This window comes from Colletotrichum navitas (genome assembly GCF_030913465.1).
Source record: "Colletotrichum navitas strain CBS 125086 chromosome Unknown LY79scaffold_66, whole genome shotgun sequence".
NCBI classification, from domain to species: domain Eukaryota; kingdom Fungi; phylum Ascomycota; class Sordariomycetes; order Glomerellales; family Glomerellaceae; genus Colletotrichum; species Colletotrichum navitas.
In genome coordinates this window covers 124654-142545 of record NW_026850612.1, presented here as the reverse complement: position 1 = coordinate 142545, position 17892 = coordinate 124654, and the positions used below count along the sequence as shown (strand labels likewise).

General features: G+C 56.7%; 6 protein-coding genes across 6 annotated transcripts; 3 read left to right on the top strand and 3 right to left on the bottom strand.

The window, feature by feature from the left end:
• Positions 1-3822: 3822 nt before the first annotated feature.
• LY79DRAFT_564233 (uncharacterized protein) lies at positions 3823-4214 on the bottom strand. Its single transcript, XM_060558631.1, has one exon. It carries the CDS (start codon positions 4195-4197, stop codon positions 3985-3987), a length of 213 nt encoding a protein of 70 aa, XP_060410592.1. The 5' UTR covers positions 4198-4214; the 3' UTR covers positions 3823-3984.
• An 831-nt stretch (positions 4215-5045) lies between these two features.
• LY79DRAFT_564231 (uncharacterized protein) lies at positions 5046-5842 on the bottom strand. The gene has a single exon (XM_060558630.1). It carries the CDS (start codon positions 5729-5731, stop codon positions 5426-5428), a length of 306 nt encoding a protein of 101 aa, XP_060410591.1. The 5' UTR covers positions 5732-5842; the 3' UTR covers positions 5046-5425.
• A 493-nt stretch (positions 5843-6335) lies between these two features.
• On the top strand, positions 6336-6855 carry LY79DRAFT_564230 (uncharacterized protein). The gene has a single exon (XM_060558629.1). The coding sequence runs from the start codon at positions 6499-6501 to the stop codon at positions 6814-6816; it is 318 nt and encodes a 105-aa protein (XP_060410590.1). The 5' UTR covers positions 6336-6498; the 3' UTR covers positions 6817-6855.
• A 4890-nt stretch (positions 6856-11745) lies between these two features.
• LY79DRAFT_342846 (uncharacterized protein) lies at positions 11746-13115 on the top strand. Its single transcript, XM_060552582.1, has 2 exons — positions 11746-12269; positions 12540-13115. Exons 1-2 carry the CDS (start codon positions 11849-11851, stop codon positions 13025-13027), a joined length of 909 nt encoding a protein of 302 aa, XP_060410589.1. The 5' UTR covers positions 11746-11848; the 3' UTR covers positions 13028-13115.
• A 1133-nt stretch (positions 13116-14248) lies between these two features.
• Positions 14249-16183, bottom strand: LY79DRAFT_564220 (alpha-N-methyltransferase NTM1). The gene is made up of 3 exons (XM_060558628.1): positions 15775-16183; positions 14962-15297; positions 14249-14711 (listed from the first exon to the last, which is right to left on the bottom strand). The coding sequence occupies exons 1-3, from the start codon at positions 16068-16070 to the stop codon at positions 14594-14596; spliced, it is 750 nt and encodes a 249-aa protein (XP_060410588.1). The 5' UTR covers positions 16071-16183; the 3' UTR covers positions 14249-14593.
• LY79DRAFT_342869 (uncharacterized protein) lies at positions 16088-17208 on the top strand. The gene is made up of 3 exons (XM_060552583.1): positions 16088-16540; positions 16602-16673; positions 16754-17208. The coding sequence occupies exons 1-3, from the start codon at positions 16289-16291 to the stop codon at positions 16937-16939; spliced, it is 510 nt and encodes a 169-aa protein (XP_060410587.1). The 5' UTR covers positions 16088-16288; the 3' UTR covers positions 16940-17208.
• Positions 17209-17892: the final 684 nt, after the last annotated feature.

Here is a 17892-nt window from a genome sequence, read left to right as displayed (position 1 = left end):
GCCTTTTTGTTATCCATTATTTATGTTTATTTTATTTTATTTTATTTCTTGCTTCTTGTGACATGGTGCCCAGGAATACTCCCCCCCCCCCCCGAGATGGAGGGTTAGCCAAGCTTTGCCGTACAGAGCCAAAAAAGCTCCTCGTCGACTGGCGCGAGCCATCCCGGAACAAGCAGTGAGCGCACCGGGATGGTGCTTGCTCGTGACGCCTCGGTCCTCCTCCCAATGATGACGAGCAGCAGCTGGCCGGCGATGCTTCGCAGCCACCGGGGGAGGGCCAATCTGCACAACTCCTCCATCCATCCATCCATCCCACTGCTCGGAGAGGTCGGGAACCAAGAAACAAAACTCACCGGCAAAGTCTACTCGGCCGAGACGTTACGGGTGTGATCGATCACGAAGACAAACAGACAGACAGACTGACTGACTGCCTGACTGACTGACTGACGGACATACAGGCAGGTACGGTACACTACCGCGAGATGACGACGCGCTCCGCAACCGTTATTTCGTTAGGGAGTCTCCGTTGCCGGCAGGGATGATTGCACATCAGGCACTCCACGAAGCTCATTGCGTGCGTACGTGCGTGCGTGCGTGCGTGCGTGCCTCACCGTCTCGTCTCGCAGCACAGATGGGTTCGCATGTGGGTGCGCGAGGTGTATGAGGAGGCACTCGCTGGGCGGCTGTCCTGTTGCTGTCAGCAACAGTCAGATATGCCTAAATGGAGACTGAGGCATTGCTCTTGGGTACCAGGAAGGGGTCCTTGTGCATAATGCAGGAATCGGGGGGCTCCCCTTCCAACACCGCTATTCAGACCGACACAGGCTTCGGCAGAGCGACTGAGTGAGGTGATGGGGGGGGAGAGAGCCGCGGGATACTGCTGGACATTTCCCTGTCATCTCGGTCGGTGGAGCATGAGAGAGGGACGAAAATCCAAACCGGCCGGTATTCGGGGGTCCCTGCGTGCGTCCCCGAAGACGACGTCGTCCTGGGACCAGGCTCATGGAAGCTAGTCTGCCTGGGCACTAGGCGACTTGCCGGCTAGCGTGGTTCGCGGAGACCCAAGGTGAGGTGGTGGGCGGGCGAGCTGACAAGGTATAGAGCTGCGTGTGTTGCATCAATATCTGTAATCCGTGGTGTGTGGTGCGGTGTGGATGAGTAGCGTCGAATGTCCAGGACCACGGATCCCAGTCAAACACCTTCTCTCTCTCTCTCTCTCTCTCTCTCTCTCTCTCTCTCTCTCTCTCTCTCTCTCTCTCTCTCTCTCTCCCCTTCTCCCGCGCGCACTCTCGTCCCAAAGCCGCCTGCCCGCTGCGGGTCCAATGCGGCGTTGTAGTGTACTTTGTAAACAGCCTGTATAATGTACGGAGTAAAGTGTACACAATGTACGTAGCGGAGGATGGGTAGACCGCCACCACTGTGCACATCCACCGGCCTCGGCGGCGGCGGTCAATCCTACCGTGTGTTGTATCCATTAAAAGGTCGACAATAATGGCGGCACCCGGGCCGCATTCGGTCACCTTTCATATGAGCCCAGCTGGGTCATCGGCTTTTAGAGAGCACCGGCTGGTGTTATGCGAGCTGGCTGAGAATCCCATGATTGTTGGAGTGGTTATGCAGACCAACTCGGGGATGCTGGTCGTGTCAGCACAAATCCGCAAGGTGCTTTGGCTGAGCCTCGAGGATGTCGATTGACAAAGTCCCTGCACTATTAGTAGTAGACCAGGTCGGAACCGGAGAACCGAGAACTGGGAGGGGAGCCATCAATGTCTAGCATAACGGCAGGGCCATGTCGATTCGAATTCCCGTCCGAACAACGGCGGCGTTTGGACAGCCCTGGTTCGCATGGGGGGGGGTCAGGCCAGGGCGGGGTGGGAAACCTTCAGCAGCGGCTTCGCACAAGTTGGCTCGTCGTAGAGCACATACATACATACATACATACAAACATACATTACGAGAAGAGCCGGCCAACAGGCGTCAGTTGCATCATGCATGCCTTTGACAGGCACTCATTCGTCAAGGTACACTAGTCAAAGTGGCGGATGTCAAGAACAAGGGCCATGAACCGTCTCGTTGGACGGGCGAGAGACTTTGGTACTTTGGCAAGTGACGCCCCATCTCTCGGCGGCATGCAACGGGGGGCGGGCGGGGGTGCGAATGATGTGGTCAAACACGAGTTCCCCCCCCATCGGCTCGTTGCGGAAGTCGGCTGGCTCGACTAGACGTTGCGAAGTTGTGCTCGAGTCGGATGTTTCAGACGCCAAAGGTCGCTGGACGTTGACAGTGCCGGTGGTGGCGGCCGGCGCTTGCGACGGGAAACATGCTTGCCTGACACGGCCTGCACACTAGGCAAATCATCTACCGTTATGGGTAGTTTATATAATAGTCTGTATTGCAGATGAGGACACCCGAGAGAGAGGAACTGGAGCTAAGCAAGCCCAGAAGAAATAATAGCCGAGGGCGATGAGAAAACCAAGCCGGGAGAGTAGCCAATACATTCATCACACCCCCCAAGCTGTCCGAAGTACTCGAGACATCTGGACTTGGCGCAACGATACATGCAGCAACTGACGCCGAAGAGTACCTTCACCTAGCGCAGCACCCGTCGGCATGTTTCTGTTTCTGGTACCCACACTCACCGAGCAGGGGCGGGAGGACGAACTGTTCCCAACCCAGCCAGCCAGCCAGGTATTTGAAAGTTGGGGAGTTTGCATTATTCCCCCTTCCTTTCACAAGATGCAGAAAAGTCGCTGGCTGCCCTTTTCTCACTCACTCAGTCCTCATTCGGCAGAGGTGCGCCACGGTTCCGTTTGTTGACCTCATCGTCGAGACATGTTTGAGGCCCGAGGCACTCACTCACTCACTCACTCACTCACTCATTCACACACTCACCTATTCCGAAGCGAGATTCGGTCCCAACACTTACAACGGCGGCGGCCCTCCCCCCACCAGGAGAAAAAAGGCAAAAGAAAGAAAGAAAGAAAGAAAAAGAAAAAGAAAAAAAAAAAGGTTCGCTGGACAGCCAGCCCTGTGTGTCACTCGGAGTCTGAGGGGGCGATGAGTGGGGGTAATGTGCTCATTCGAAACTGAAGCAGAGTCTGGAAGCAGAGTCTAGTGTACATATACGGAGTACTGGGATAACAATGAATGGTTCAAGCCATTGGTGGCATTAAATCAGGACGGCTTCGTCTTCGATTGGGTGCTGCTACACCTTTTTGGACCCTTCCCTTCCGAGGGCTTGGGCAGCCATGGCGTTCTCCGCGCACCCGTATCTGGTCTCAAGTCGAGAGTGGGTGGCTTGGGAGTGATTTTATTTTATTTTATTATTTTTAATCAGAGAGAGGTAGGGAGTGTAGCACGGAGTGCCGTGGGTTAAATAAGTTTATTTGATGACGGAATTTCCTAAGATGAGGGGGGAGGGGGCACCGGCAGAACTTACAAGCATCACGGCGTAGGGCAAAGCCAGGATAAAGCGACTTGGGGTTGGGGGCGGGAAGGAGGTGAACGGACGAGGATGGATGATGGATGATGGATGATGGATGGATGGATGGATGGATCCGAGGGCTGGCTGGCTGGCTGGCTGAGATTGAGTGAGGTGAAGGGTGACAGCAATGGCAGCCGAGTGGGCGTCATGCCGTTGGCCGTTGGTTCGTCCATCGCCAACGTTCGTTGCACATGAATGGCAAGAAATCTCTTGTACTTTTTTCTCATGCTGGGTGTAGGTGTAGGCAGGTACTCTCATCTCCGTCGGCCCTCATCTTACACGCACACACAATCTCATACTCATACTCTCTCTCTCACTCTCACACACACACACTCTCTCTCTCTCTCTTTCCTTTTCTTCAACTTTCCTCCTCTCATGGCTTCCGAACCGGCATTGGACCGGGGAGGGGAGGGGTATGTCCTTAACTAGTCATTTGTCTGGTTCACACCGAACCCTCCGAGATTCTCCGCCTTCGTCCCAAAGATCAACGCCATGAAGCTTCAGCTCATACGCCTCACTTCCAACGGCCAAGCCAAACTACGTAGTTGCTTGGCCATTCTCCTGACGCGGCTTGCGTTGTCTTGGAACGGCATCCCATGCTCATTTCGCCAACAAGAGCAAAGATTCGCTGACTCTTTACTCGGAGCAAACAAACACCACCACCACCACCACCACCACCACCGTTGCAAGACGGCCCAAGCCAGCCCCATCATGCACACTGCGCGATGCGATGCGCGCAATGCGATGCGATGCGATGCGATGCGATGTGATGCATAGCACAGCACAGCTCAGCACAGCTCGGCACAGCTCGGCACAAGCAAGCAAGCAAGCAAACAAGCAGACAGACAGACAGACAGACAGACCGCTGGTACCTGCACACGGCCCAGTCCATCTGGATATTGGGCACCCATGGCGCACCCACTCCGCCGACCTCTTCATCCCCTGTCCCTGACGCATCACCAACCCTGCGCTACTGTACTGTAGGTACCCTCTCTTGCTCCCTTTTGGGCCATCTCGGTACCTTATTTGCTTCCTCAACGTCTTCTCGACGGAACCTGTTCCCTCTTCTCGTCTCAGTCCTTCCCATAGTGTATCGTTTGTATATACGTACACCCTGCCGGTCTCCTTGCTCCACCGCTGGCTACTGGACTAGTAGCGAGCAGCTGGGGGAGTCAAGAATCACCACCACCTACGCTAGACTACATCGTACATACGCGCAGCTGGATCCCTGCCGTCTTAGCCCATGCTATCCCAGCTACGGAGTACACTATGAACAAACGTTTCTCTGTCTCCTCTCGGGGAAGACGGAAACTCCCCTGGCCTGCTCAAACGTCACCGTCTTTTCGAGAAGACGACCGGCACTCGCCAAAGCCCATCACGCCTCATCCATCCATCTCTTCCGCGACAAGCGAACATTGCACAACACTATTCCGTACACTATGTGCACGATACGACATCACGGCAGACAATACACTGGCTCCAGTCGGCGGCGGCGACGATCTTGATCTGGATGGTCCGCCAATGCACGTCGTATGTACGTGTACTTGACGCTCATTGGGAACCGACTAGTCACGTATCCCTCTCCCGCCTTGCAGGCAGTTCGGGTGCCAGGTTTGGTGCCACGCACGTCGACTCGACGAACGACCGTGACGACTCTCATGCACCGCCGATTCCTTGACAGCACATCGGTGCAGTTGGCGCTTAACGGCCACAAACCCCGCCTTGCTGACAAGCCTGCCTTCTTCTGCTCCCGCCGTCACTCGTTGGGATCCTCCCAAACCCGCAGGAGACTGGGAGTTGAGCGGTGCCTACCTTGTGCTCTGCCATCACTCGCGACATGACACGGTAGCCCTACGGATACAGGCATACCAAACCAGGTACAGAGCAACCGTCAAAGGCGGTCAGTCGACGTGCAAAAACTTTAACCCCCCCAAGTCACCACTACCAAATTACCACACCACCACCTCCACCTCCTCCACGACGCCGGGCCAGCAGACGGACGGACGGATGGTTTGGTCTGTGGCCTGTCTGGTCGAGGTCCACACCAAGACGCATGCCGTGTCCACATTCGCATCGCGGGAACGTATTGCACGCATCACATCGAAGAGAGGGTGGGTTGGTCTGCTTGGGCGGGCTGGCTATGCCATGCCACTCACCACCTTCTTCTGGTCCCGCCCGCTGCATCTCAAGATCCTCGGCCAGGCCAGGCCACGCCACGCCAGGCCACGCCACGCTATGCCATGCCATGCCATGCCATGCAAGCCCTGGTTCCCGACCTCCTGGAACGCCTTTCACGCGTAGCCACGGCTGCTGCTGCTTCTGGACGGATGTCGGATAAGCAGCCTCGTTGGAACATGGCAGCGAAGACGCCTGGGCTCGCTCTCATCAGTAGGCCACCAGCAAAGGGATGGATGGCCACGCCGCATGTTGCGTACATCCCAGCCCACCGTGGACGGGAGGCGTTCCCACCGGTAGCGTATCGCCGTGTGCATAACCTCCCTCATCAACCACCGTCAAAGATCTCCAGAGTCCCCGGTAGGGTGCGTTGGCCGTGCCATGCTTGTGCAGCTAGGAACAAAAGCACCTGGCAGCTGGCCGGTGAAGACGACCTTTGCCCCAAAGAGTAGACAATCGACGACCTGCCACTAACTAGTGTGCGTTATACCACAGCATCACTCTCAGCATCCATCCATCCATCGCACAGAGTACGGGTACGCTTGTTCGCTCGCCCGTTGTTTCGTTTTGTAACACCTCGACCGCCTTCCCCACATCACTATCGATTCCGATGTAATGTTCCCTGCCCATCAACCTTACGGATTGAAATAATCACCCACCACCCATGACAACAAGGCCCCCCCCCAAGCGGCCGCTGGCTCCGGCTCCAGCTCCAGGTGCCCGTCACACGGTCACTATTGACGACATGGATTGGGCCAGCGGAAAGGGACATTGGCATCCTGGAAAAGATTGAGATTCACTCCAAAGACCCCCCTCCATTCATACCATCTCCACCCTCAATGGTCTGCCATCCACGCCTTTTCACGCCGTCTCATTTCTTCTTCGTATTGTCGTCGTCTATCGTCGCCTCTTGGAGAGCTCATTCTATCCCCCTTCAAAACCCCCCTTTTCTTCTCCATTTCTTCTTTTTCACTCTGGTCGCGATAGTCCCGTTTGCGGGCACTTGGCCGACTGCTCAAACACCAGGCTCGCAAACCGTCATAAGAAACGATTGGTGTGATAATGCAGACCTTCCAACACGTCGCATAAACAGACCGGGCGCGGTCGACTGTTGGTGGTTTCTGCCGCCTAGCGTTGGCTGGCGCTGGTCGTTATGATATCATGCCCTGCCCTGCCCTGCCCTGCCCTGCCCTGCCCGTCTGCCTTGCCGGGACTACAACAAGAGTACCCGTGCCGTCATTGCAAGATGATACATGATATGATGTTTGATCCGATCCCTGGTCGACCCCCAGTACTGTAAGCTCAGCACAGTACCGCTCGCGGGACGTGTCCTTGCTGTACATGCACCATGCCGCCTGCATGAGCTGTACGGTATGCTAGTATATGCAAGGCCCAAGAAGCAACGAAATGCCATCTGCGACCAAATACGCGGCCCCTGACACATCTCTCTGCCCATCACAAACGGTGATGTTTGTCAAGGACAGGGCCGGTACAAGGGTACTTGCGCTTCGTTCCAGACGACATCCGTGTGAATCGTCCCTGACCTTGTATCCTGGTGGCTCGCAGCCATTCATTACCGGACAGGCTCATCAACTCGCTTAGCCAAATGAATCGTTCCAGAAGAGTGGATGTGGAGCCTGGATTTGTTCATCATTAATCATTCCATCGACTTTGCTAGCCCCCCCCTCCAGGGGCTTTTTTTTGCGGTTCCGCGATGGCATAACACTACCGTACGACATTGAGCAGGGGGGGGGGGGGGGGGCGTTCTTGGTCTGCCATGTCGCGCGGCCTGGCTCCTGGAATCTGGCACGCGATCCACCGCCAAACACTAGGCTGCTTTCGTCACAGACGCGGTGGACTTTGTTGCCAGGCGAAACTAGGCTCGTCAAGGGACCTTGCTCTAGGCTGATTACAGAGTGCGCCGTGCCCCGAACCGTGGCTCCCCCCCCCCCCAAATCGTTCCGAGTCCTGAGTGGAGAGCGGCCAAGGCTCCGAACCTCCGGACTCAAAACGTCAACTGTAATGCGTTGAACGCGCGTCGGCGGTGTACATAGTAGCGGCAGCCTCTGCAATAGTTGCCTGGTGGCAGCGAGACGGCGCTTTCGGCGTGCGCAGCGAATGGCGGGAACCCGGCGGCCGAGGCTCAAAATTTGGTCAACTTCCGCATTGCTACATAGTAGGCCTTGCTGCAGCGGATCATACAAGGATGATCCAAGAGCCCGCAGGGCTCAAGGCAAACACCGTACATACTATGGTATCGGGCCAAAGTTTAACCCCCTCGTCAGGTAAATATGGCCGTGCTTTTCTGATTACCTCAGCGACGGTACTTTGAGGTTCTTGTGCACATCCATCATAATTCTGGCCAGTGAGAGTCTCGCGTACGTGGGTCACAACTCCACACTACCTGTTAGGGAGTTTTTACTTACCCATCACACGTAGTAGTAGGGAGACTAGGATAGCATTAATACCTAGCATGCCTCCTGGCTCCTGGGATTCAAGATGAACGGGCACACTCATCTCATCGCACTCTGTTGCAACACTCCCGTCCACGCAATGAATGTAACGTCGGCGGCTGGCCGCGGGGTGTAAGCTTTCGGTTTACGCCGGTCACCCCAATGACTGACAAGAAAGCTTGCGGCGTCGTGGCAAATCTGAGAGCGAGAACAGCGGGGAGGGCCGCGTGATGTTACACACTATGAGTGATGCATCTTGCATCACCACCCTTGACACCGATTCAAGCTTCATCGGTCAAGGGGGAGGAGCTTATACTACCTCGTCATCGTCGTGTGCTGAAGCAACTACGGATAATGGTATTGCATAACCCCCAAGCAGCAGAGGGCCAGATGGCTACGGGAGCGGGAGCCCCATTGTCAATTACACGCTGATATTGGATCGTAAGGTTGCGAGATGAACCCCACACCACACCCTCAAGGGTAGTAGGCAGACTTCAATTGAAATGAGATAACTGAGACAACTGAGACATCTGCAACAGCAATAACAAGAGCTGTTATGATGACGATCAGCTGTTCCCGGCGCGTGGCCCTGAATACGCGGAGACTACCCATAACGGCCGACCACGGCGTGAACAATGTCATGCTCCGTGTCCCCGGGCAAATGCATGACATGCCATAGCCGAAGGTTGCATTGCGCAATTCCTCGCAAGGGTCAGGGGAGCAGCAGGTATATGTTATGTTCTCTCTGCCGCGAAGAGAGTCGAGACTGACACACACCCTTCTTTTGGTCTCCACGGGCCAGATTCGGGTAGCGTGGCGTTCTGTTTCTGTTCCGGGAGCCGTCCGTCCGCCCAAGTGCCGCCGTACCACATCAAGTAGGTGTACCTAGTTAGTGTAAGCGATCAATCACGTATTAAGTAAGTATCCATCCATAGAGCCAAGGTAATAAATAGTGCGCATTCGTACCACACGGACGGCGGCCGCACAGAGGGAGAACCAGGCCTGTTCCCTGCCTCTGTCTGCTTCGCTGTTCCGGCCCGTCCCTAGCAATTCGGCCTCCCCCCCCCCCCCCCCCTCTCCCCCGACTAGTCAAGCACGCATCCAATAACCAGCCAGCAGCCGCCGTCGCTAGTCACAGCAATTAGCGCCGTGCTGCCAGTTTGCGGCACGCGAGGAAAAAGAAATTTGGGGCGTCGACCATTGAGCGCGGCCTTCCCTGCACCGGCGATCTCTGCACGCTATTCGCGCGGGCGGTGCCCCCAGACTAGAATGGGGGGGGGGGGGAAGAAGAAGAAAAAAAAAACAGAGATGCGTCAAATCTCGCGAAACGGCAAATGAGCAGTAGCTTCGACCGGGCAAGGGGCGGCGGATGCTACGCTGAGAGGACGAGAAGTGCGGGCGATGTCGGTACTATGAACGAACGAACGAACGGTGACGACTGGTATGGATTGAGTGGAGTAGTTAGTCTACATACCACGAAGTATGTACTCCGTAGTAGTGGTTAAGAGGATACGCGATGTGAGAATGGCATGCATCTGCGGCTGCACCCCTCACGACGGCGTTGACACGGGCCGCCGTTCATGCGCCCAGCTGGCCCTCCCTCCATCTTTCTCCATCTCCATCCATCTCACCTCTCCTCTCCCCTCCTCTCCGACCTCCCCTCGTTAGGTACTCACTACCGGTAGGTAGACATCTCCCGGCCCTTGGGCCAGCGGGAGTCGCCTGGTGATCAGCACGCCCGCCGGCGGGTCATCTGCAGCAAGCCGGTTTGAGCGAGGAAAGACGAAGCCAAGTCTTGGCTGGCGGTGTGGTGTATGCGTGTGAGTTTTGAGTGAGTGAGTGAGTGATTCTAAGAAAGCGTCATGACGATATCCGCGTACGTTAGGCGCCTCCCCCCCTTCTCCATCGGCCCTTGTCATTGGCATTCCAACGTCACTGGTGAAGCTGGCGACGAGGTGATGAAGCTTACGTCCAATACGACCCGGTAAGCGAAAGATAGTACAGGTAGGTATATATCCGTACCCATACGTAAGTCATAGTAGCAGTATTATGCCCTTTTTCCAGAATCTCCTCCATTCTTTGCCGCGCCACTCGTTCGATTCGATCCCACCCACCCCAGGAATTACGGTACGGATAGGTGGTCGCTGTACCATTTCCCATCTGACCCGCATCGATACCCAAAATGCACGATTCATGGGCGAACGAACCGGCCTACATGAACTATGTACGCCACAGGAATAGGAACGAGAGCCCCCCTCCCTTTCCTCGTTCGGGAAATTTGCAAAAAAGATGACCTGCCCAAGGTTGTGGGCGATCATATGTCTGGTTCCCCCATCCCCCCCCCCCCCCCCCCCCTGGTGATGGAACATTCCAGGGAAGGACGGCAGCCGAACCTGCTGCACAGCCCCGGGGAACTGGCTGGACTGGGCCACACACACCTACACCTACCTGGTCGTGAATACGGTAGCGTACCAAGACCATCTCGGTTTGGGAGACGAACCCTTTCGCGGCTTCAACCCACAGTAGCATCCGTATCCAAAAGGGATGCACACACACACACACACCCACCCGTCTATGCCAGCCGACACTCGCTTATTTTGAGATTGGTCATTCTCGCAACAGATCCAAAGTGAGGTGAAAGTCAAAGACGACCCCTCTACCCCCCTCCCCCTCTCTTTCTTCTCCACAGAGCCAACGGGAAATGCTCTGCTCGCAGGGACGTCTCGCCACGTGAAATGAGCTGCTCAAACCTGGGGGGGACTGTTCATAGGAGAACCGTTGGCCTGGCCGGCGAACCAGGCTTCAAATGACACACGAAATCTTCACGGCGGTCCACGGTCCCGACGCCGCCGTCCCGGAACATGCACCAGCGTTCCCCGGGACGCCTCCCGAACGGGGATGACGCTGGATCAGTCAGTACACAAATGTTGCGCACTCCCAATCCCCCCCCCCGAAAACCCACAGCTAGCGTCTAATGTCCAGCCGCGCGGAACAAGAGCAAACAGAGCAGCACCGCCCGTGCAGTCGTTGGTTGTATGCTTCGCAATTAGGTCTCGGGAGGGTTTGACCAGCATCTGGCCTGTTACCGATTGATCCGCCGCGTCCTTTTTTTCTTTCTTTTTTCTCTTTCTTTCTTTCTTCTTTTCTTGTGGCATCACTCTTGTACAAGCAGCTCAAGCTGAGCATGCTCTCACACGTTGGTTCTCTTCATGTAAACACCGGTATCCGGCGAGCGAAATCAAGGCATGGCGGCCCGCGTTCCGAGGACGTTGCTCGACGGTTTAGGATGCGAATGCGGAGGCTCCGTGGGTCTCGGAGCGACTCTGCGGCCAGATACCTAACGCATCAAGCGGGCGACAGATTCCACGCGAACCAGCGCCGAGTTTCTGCAGTAGAGGCCAGATGGATGTATATCTTGCATCCCTCCACGCGTTTCTTGACCGACGCTGTCCCGACGTCTACCTTTGCCAGAAAGCTTCTCTTCCCCTTTGCCCCCCCCCCTTCTCAATCGGACCAGCCAGCCTACTAACCGTACCGAGCCGAGAAACGTTTCCCGGGTTTCCTTCGGTTAATTTGCTGAGCGAGACACAAGGTGGCAGAAGCTTTCCGGGTAATTCTGGCCATCTCCTCATCGCGTAACCCCCCCCCCCCCCTCACCGACTATACAAAAACTCTGGAAGAGAGACATCTCTCTCACTCTCCGCGATCCGCAACGTTTCCAGAAACCCCCGCAAGCATGGCACCCCTACAGACGTGGACGGCCGAGAAGCCCTACCTCAACCTGCACTGCGGGCTGGGCGAGGGCCCCTACTACGAAAAGGCGGCCGACGTCCTCCGCTTCGTCGACATCAAGAAGAAGCAGATCCACTTCGTCAACCTCGACCAGGGCCCGGAATCGCTGCGGACGGTGCAGCTCGACGTACCCGTCGGAGTGACGGCCGACATCGCCGGCGTCGACCCCAAGAACAAGATCCTGGTGGGTCTCAAGTACGGTGTCGCCGTGCTCGACGTCCAGTCGGGCACGTACCAGTACGTCTCCAAGCTGCATGACACGGACAACGAGAGGCTCAGGGCCAACGACGGCGCCGTCGACCCTCACGGCCGCTTCTGGCTCGGCACCATGACGGATTTCGGGCTGCGAGATTTCCAAGCTGAAGGTACGATTCGTCTCCTAGGTTTTTTTTTTTTTTTTTTCGATAGGGGGAAGAGAGAGAGAGAGAGAGATAGAGAGAGAGAGGGGGGGGGGGGGGGTTGTCGGTCAACGACGACCCTTGTCCCCCCCCCTCACTCACGATATCACTGCCCATCGCCATGCCAACACAACGCAACCCCTTCACCGCATCACACTCACATCCCGCCCCCGGACTAACAAACCATCCCCCCCCCGGCTCCTGTAGTAAAGGCTAACACACTCCCGCGAACCACAGGCGCCCTGCACCGTTTCGATGGCGCATCGGGCAAGGAAGAAGTGCTCAAGGACCTCCTGATCCCCAACTCTGTCGGGTGGTCCCCGGACAGCAGGACCATGTACTTCACGCACTCGACGGACCGCAAGGTGTACGCGTGGGACTACAGCCCCGCGGACGGCGCGCTCTCCGGCAAGCGCGTCTTCTACGCGCACGACGGCCCCGGCGAGCCCGACGGCTTCCGCGTCGACGCCGACGGCAACCTCTGGCACGCCGTCTACAACGAGGGCCGCGTCCTCAAGATCTCGCCCGCCGGCGAGCTCGTCGGCGAGGTTCGCGTCCCGACCCTGGCCACCACGTGCGTGCAGTTCGTCGGGACCGAGCTGTTCATCACGACCGCGCAGCTCGGCGAGGCAGAGGGCACCGAGGACCAGAGGGAGCTCGGAGGCGCCCTGTTCCGCGTCGACGTCGGCGCCAGGGGCCTGGAGCCGTTTGAGTTCAAGCTTTGAGCGGTCTCGGGCGCGTGACGATGGAGAAAGGAGGCAGGTGGTTGGGAGGGAAAAAGAGGGTAGGGGGGGGGGGGGTTAAGCGTCACGCGGAATACGCCTGATACCAAAGTCGATCCCCCCCCCCCCCTTGCGCGACGCCACCCCCGCGATGGAGATGGGTTCGTCAAGAATGAACGGAAAGGAAAGGGGAGAGGGGCTGGCGAGGTGGTTAGGGAGAGGGAGCGTCGCTGGGCGTGGTGAATGGGAAACGAGGCGATCACGACGATAGCAGCAGGACGGGAGCTAGCGACCATGAACGAAGACCAACATGACACCGCTCTTTTGCCTCCTCGTCCCCCCCTCCCCCCGTGTTTCGTCCATGTTTGCTGGGAGTCGCTCCAACGGACCTCGTGTCACAGACATTGTCGGGCGTCCTTCCCCATTTTCGTAGCCAAAGATCCCCTCCCCCGTCCGAGAAGATGCCAGCGAGACAAGCGTCGTCGACGACGGGGAGGGAGAAGGGAGGACGGGGTGCCAGCGGAACGGGAGAGCTCAACGAAGCCCACCCTGCCCGTCTCGCGCTTCCTGCGGTTCACGATAATTTCTTTTTATCTTTATTTTATTTCGTTCGCTGGTCGCGCTCTTGTTGTCTCCAACGAAGGGCGTTGACTCATTCATGCCCTTCCCCCATCTCTCGCTTCTTCTCTATCCCTTCCCGGGGTTGGCCATGTGCACCCCGTACTATACATGGAACTGTTGCTGCATGCAGGAGGTTCGCCTCACTTTTCTTTTTTTGGGGGGGGTTCGGGTGCTGATTGAGGAGGGCGGGGGGAGGGAGAACCGCAATCCCATCGTTTGTCTTGGGCACCAATGCCTCCGACGACGAGAAGTAGTCTCAGTTCCGGGTTGCGTTTGCATTGCATGACGGAGGGTAGCCTCTTTGTCAGATCCATCGCGGGAGACACGCACACGAGGGCGCGTACGGGCGGAGGTGGGCAAGAGCTTCAAGGGACGCGGCTAGTGATGTCTGACATCGCAAGCATGCGCTGCAATAGTAGCAGACAGCAGAGCAGAGAAGCAAGCAGGCGAACCCAATGAACCTCAAGTCCTCTGTACACGCCCGTTTGGCCACTCGATCGTTCGTTGTCGCCTATCTGCACAACCGACGTGGCGACCCGCTCGCGTGTCATGTACTCGAACATACAAAGCAAATACGACCATGTACCACAACCCTTCCCCCCCCCCCCCTCTTCTTTACCCCCCTCCTTCTCCTTCTATCCCTCCTTCTCTCTCTGTGTGTCTCGGTCCCGGTTTTCCCAGATCGGAGAATTAGAGTGGTTCCCACCTACGAGCGGCCGGGGGGCTGCCGCATCGTGCAGTAGATCGGAGCCCGAGCCGCCATGTCGTCCCATCCCATGCTTGAAAGGCCAGGGAAGGGGTGAATGCGGGATACCTTTCAGGGCTCTGGGGCTTAGTCCATTCCCATTCGGCCGGCGTCCCCGGCCCCCCTTGGCCTCCTGGCCGTAGGCCCCCAGATCCATGGTTCGCCGCCGTCGCCGTCGCCGCCGCTGCGTCTTCCAAATCCGACTACTTGAGCGCGTACATCCGAACCGGGAACAGTTCCTTGGGAAAGCCACGTTGCAGTTCCGTCTTTATGAGACGGAGACCCGCTTGTTCGAAGAGGGCGCGGAACTTGTCATCCACCCTGCTTTGCATCAGTATCTGTACATGCAGGTGCCTTGCATGCAAACAAACTGCCCAGCCCTGCGGGTCGTTGGGGTGAGATATAGGGGAGATATAGGGGAGAGAGAGAGGGAGTGAGGGAGGGAGTGAGGGAGTGAGAGAAGACAAGGCAGGCAGAGCGGTAGAATCATTTCAACAAAATGGTGGTTGGAGAGGGAGGCCAGGGCAAACACCTCGGCAAGGGCGAGCGAGGATGCCTGTGAGTTACTCACCTCGTGACGCTGCTATCAACCTCGTCGAACAGATCGACGCCGCTAGTGCTCAAGTTCTCTTTGACGACGATGAGACCGTCATTGGGGGCAACCACTTGCTTGCAACGACGCATGTAGTCAACGAGCTGGTCGTCGGTCAGATGGCCCAGGCACCATTGGTTCCAGACAAGGTCATATGAGGTGCCCTCGAGGGGTCTCCACTCCTCGAGGCCGATGCTAAACACAGACCCGACGCCGGGTTTCTCCCGGAGAGCAGCGGTGAACTTTGCAATGGGCTCGACGACGTCAACCTGTTGGGCTACATCGAGTAGGAAACCCTCGGTGATGCGACCGATGCTGGGGGGGGCCTGGTGTTAGCATAGATGCATGGTACGGAGACTTGAGCCGACGAGGCAGGGGTGCTGAGTCGATGCAGTGTACGAGTACGTATATGGGACGGTGAGAAGTCCCCGGCATCAGAGGCCAAGGCAAACCACTAGTTCGGCCCGCTCGTGCATTGTTGCGGTTATGGTGATGGGTTAGGGGAGAGAGTGCGGGGGAGTGAGACAGGAAAAGAGGATAGGGAGTGAAGATTGAAGAAAGATGAGAGGCGGTGAGATGAATAATGAGATGGCGGTGAGTAAAGAAAAATACGGGGGGCGTGTATCGTGCTCACGATGCCAGGGCGATATATGGCAAGCCACGCGACAAGGAAGAAAACCACATGGTGCAATGTACAGGTACACCAGCCAGAACAGGACGGGGCCATACAAGACAGACAGCAAGCAAGAGGACAAAAAACAACGATGCGATGCAAACAGAACTAACACTTACCCGGCCCCGCCTTCCAGAGCGCGGCTCACCGGCCGCAGACCGCTCTTCGAGCCAATGCCCAGCTTGGCAAGAAAGTTACGCGAGCCCTGCAGGTCGACCTTGCTGATGTAGGGGAAACCGCCCAGCATGCCGTTGACATCGGCATCAACGCCCTGCCAGTAGGAGCGGCCATCGGCGGCGCTGATCTTGGCGTCTGGCGGCGGTGTGGATGTCTGGACTGATGCTGACGCCGCCGTCGGCGCTGCGGCTGTGGCTGTGGCTGTGGCTGCCTCTCGGTTGCCGGTGGGCATTGTCATCCCTTCGGATGTGTGAGTGAGTGAGTGAGTGAGTGTGTGGCTGTTTGATAGGACGGCGTGGTGGTGAAGAAGAAAAAGAAGAAGACTTGAGGAAGGTTTGTGTCACCTTGTTGAAGAACAGGTGCATCGGTTGCCTTCGCACACGATGGTGGACGGGGAAGTGGACCGTGTACGGAACACTCCCTCGGTTTGATGCATTGTGCTCGTTTTAGTGGAGAATGATGGTGGGCGTAGATGAATATTCATTCGAATGGCCTCGGTCCCCCCCAAAGGAAGCAATTCATCTAAGCAGTTTCCACCGCACCTGCCAGCTCGGGACGAGGCGACAATCGTCGTCATCTCCATGGGAAACTAAGGTTGGAGCCAAGGTTAGAACTCGCAACTCTATCTCAACCGCCGTCGGCATCAGCCGTTCGTCGCCCCTGGCGCCTGATAGAGTTATTAGCTGGGATCCATTTGCATTCCCCGAGGTTTCTCTCTTTTTGCTTTTGTCACGATAATCATCTGATCCTTGTGCTAACTCAACATCAGCTCTTGCAGGTGCCAAGCAAACCTTTACCACAACCCTCCATGACTTCAATATCAGCGAAGGGTCTCCGGAGCGTGCGTTTCTGGTCTCTTCTGCCTTGCATTGTGGCACTGATCGCGTCCGAATCAGCTTGTTACTAATACCCTACTATTAGTCGTCTTCTCTGCATGATCTGGGCCCCATGCGCATAAAAGTCAAGACGAGGCATGTTGGAATACTCAACATGATGACACCATCACTCGTTCCTGGTCATCTACATCCTTTCAGGTTTTGGAAATTGGGCCGGGTGGCTCCGTTTTCCCCTCTGGAAGCTTTCTACGGCAAGACGAGAACTGTTTAGCAATCGCGATTGACCAAAGTCACTGCCTCCAGATGCGTCGGCCCGCACCAGTCTATCAACAAACATCTAGTGGGAATCGTCTCACTAAGCGGTCTCAGTTACAAGATGAAACGGTTCTCCCAGAAAGGACGTCCAGACGGAGAACCGCATGTCTCCCAGACGACCGTTGGAGATGATCTCGTGGGAACACTCCACTGTGACGCGAAGCCTTTCACGTTACCTCTCGCAGCCCGGGCAACACTTGTCCATTGACGAAGACCTGGGAACTGAAACTTCGATAAAGGGTCTGATGGACCGCACTGTGGCCTGTGTCTCGGCTTCGCAGCCGGCCTCTTAAATATCAACCAATCTACGATTGGGGCCAGGAAACCGGGGGTGTCAAGAGCCGTAACCGACTTGCAACCGATGTACGACACCAAGTACTTGGAACATGGGATCCTTTCAATCGTGGATGGACTTGTTTTCTTGATTACAAGGCTGTACCCTGGACGGCTCGGACGTTGCCGGTGCCTCGTCTGGATCTTTCGACCTTAACATCATGCGATGCTCAAGGCAACACAGCCCACCTCCGAGGTGTGTTGCGGTGCTTTCTAGACCGCTTGGCAATGGAGGCATTTCAGCTGAACGCAACGCCGTTATTTGCTGTTCCTCTCCTACACACCATCGCGTTTGCGATACGAGTCGGAGGTCCGAACGTCAGTGGTGCAGAACCTCTTCGCTTCCTGCGGGGGACGGAGGCTGCGAATCGCGCAAGAAAGACACCCTGAATGAGGCTCGGCTTGCCAGGGCATCGGTCGTTCGATCGGTTCTCGGCAGACCTCGTGGCTGTGCCCGCTATCCCGGATTGATAGATCCTTGCTTCTCAAACACCGCATCATCATCAAATGATTGGCCGAGAACGGCGGCCGACGACGGCATGGACCAGCCGTACTGGCTGCATACGTCGGTTCTCC

Bases quoted from the DNA above. Each gene is read 5' to 3' on its own strand.
- LY79DRAFT_342846 (XM_060552582.1), top strand. From the start codon at position 11,849: ATGGCACCCCTACAGACGTGGACGGCCGAGAAGCCCTACCTCAACCTG. The intron at 12,270-12,539 runs GTACGATTCGTC...CGCGAACCACAG, and splicing joins GCGAGATTTCCAAGCTGAAG to GCGCCCTGCACCGTTTCGAT.
- LY79DRAFT_342869 (XM_060552583.1), top strand. From the start codon at position 16,289: ATGATGGTGGGCGTAGATGAATATTCATTCGAATGGCCTCGGTCCCCC. The intron at 16,541-16,601 runs GTTTCTCTCTTT...ACTCAACATCAG, and splicing joins ATCCATTTGCATTCCCCGAG to CTCTTGCAGGTGCCAAGCAA. The intron at 16,674-16,753 runs GTGCGTTTCTGG...CCCTACTATTAG, and splicing joins CAGCGAAGGGTCTCCGGAGC to TCGTCTTCTCTGCATGATCT.
- LY79DRAFT_564231 (XM_060558630.1), bottom strand. From the start codon at position 5,731: ATGGCATGGCATAGCGTGGCGTGGCCTGGCGTGGCGTGGCCTGGCCTG.
- LY79DRAFT_564220 (XM_060558628.1), bottom strand. From the start codon at position 16,070: ATGACAATGCCCACCGGCAACCGAGAGGCAGCCACAGCCACAGCCACA. The intron at 15,298-15,774 runs GTAAGTGTTAGT...GGCCCCCCCCAG, and splicing joins GCTCTGGAAGGCGGGGCCGG to CATCGGTCGCATCACCGAGG. The intron at 14,712-14,961 runs GTGAGTAACTCA...GATGCAAAGCAG, and splicing joins GTTGATAGCAGCGTCACGAG to GGTGGATGACAAGTTCCGCG.
- LY79DRAFT_564233 (XM_060558631.1), bottom strand. From the start codon at position 4,197: ATGATGGGGCTGGCTTGGGCCGTCTTGCAACGGTGGTGGTGGTGGTGG.
- LY79DRAFT_564230 (XM_060558629.1), top strand. From the start codon at position 6,499: ATGGTCTGCCATCCACGCCTTTTCACGCCGTCTCATTTCTTCTTCGTA.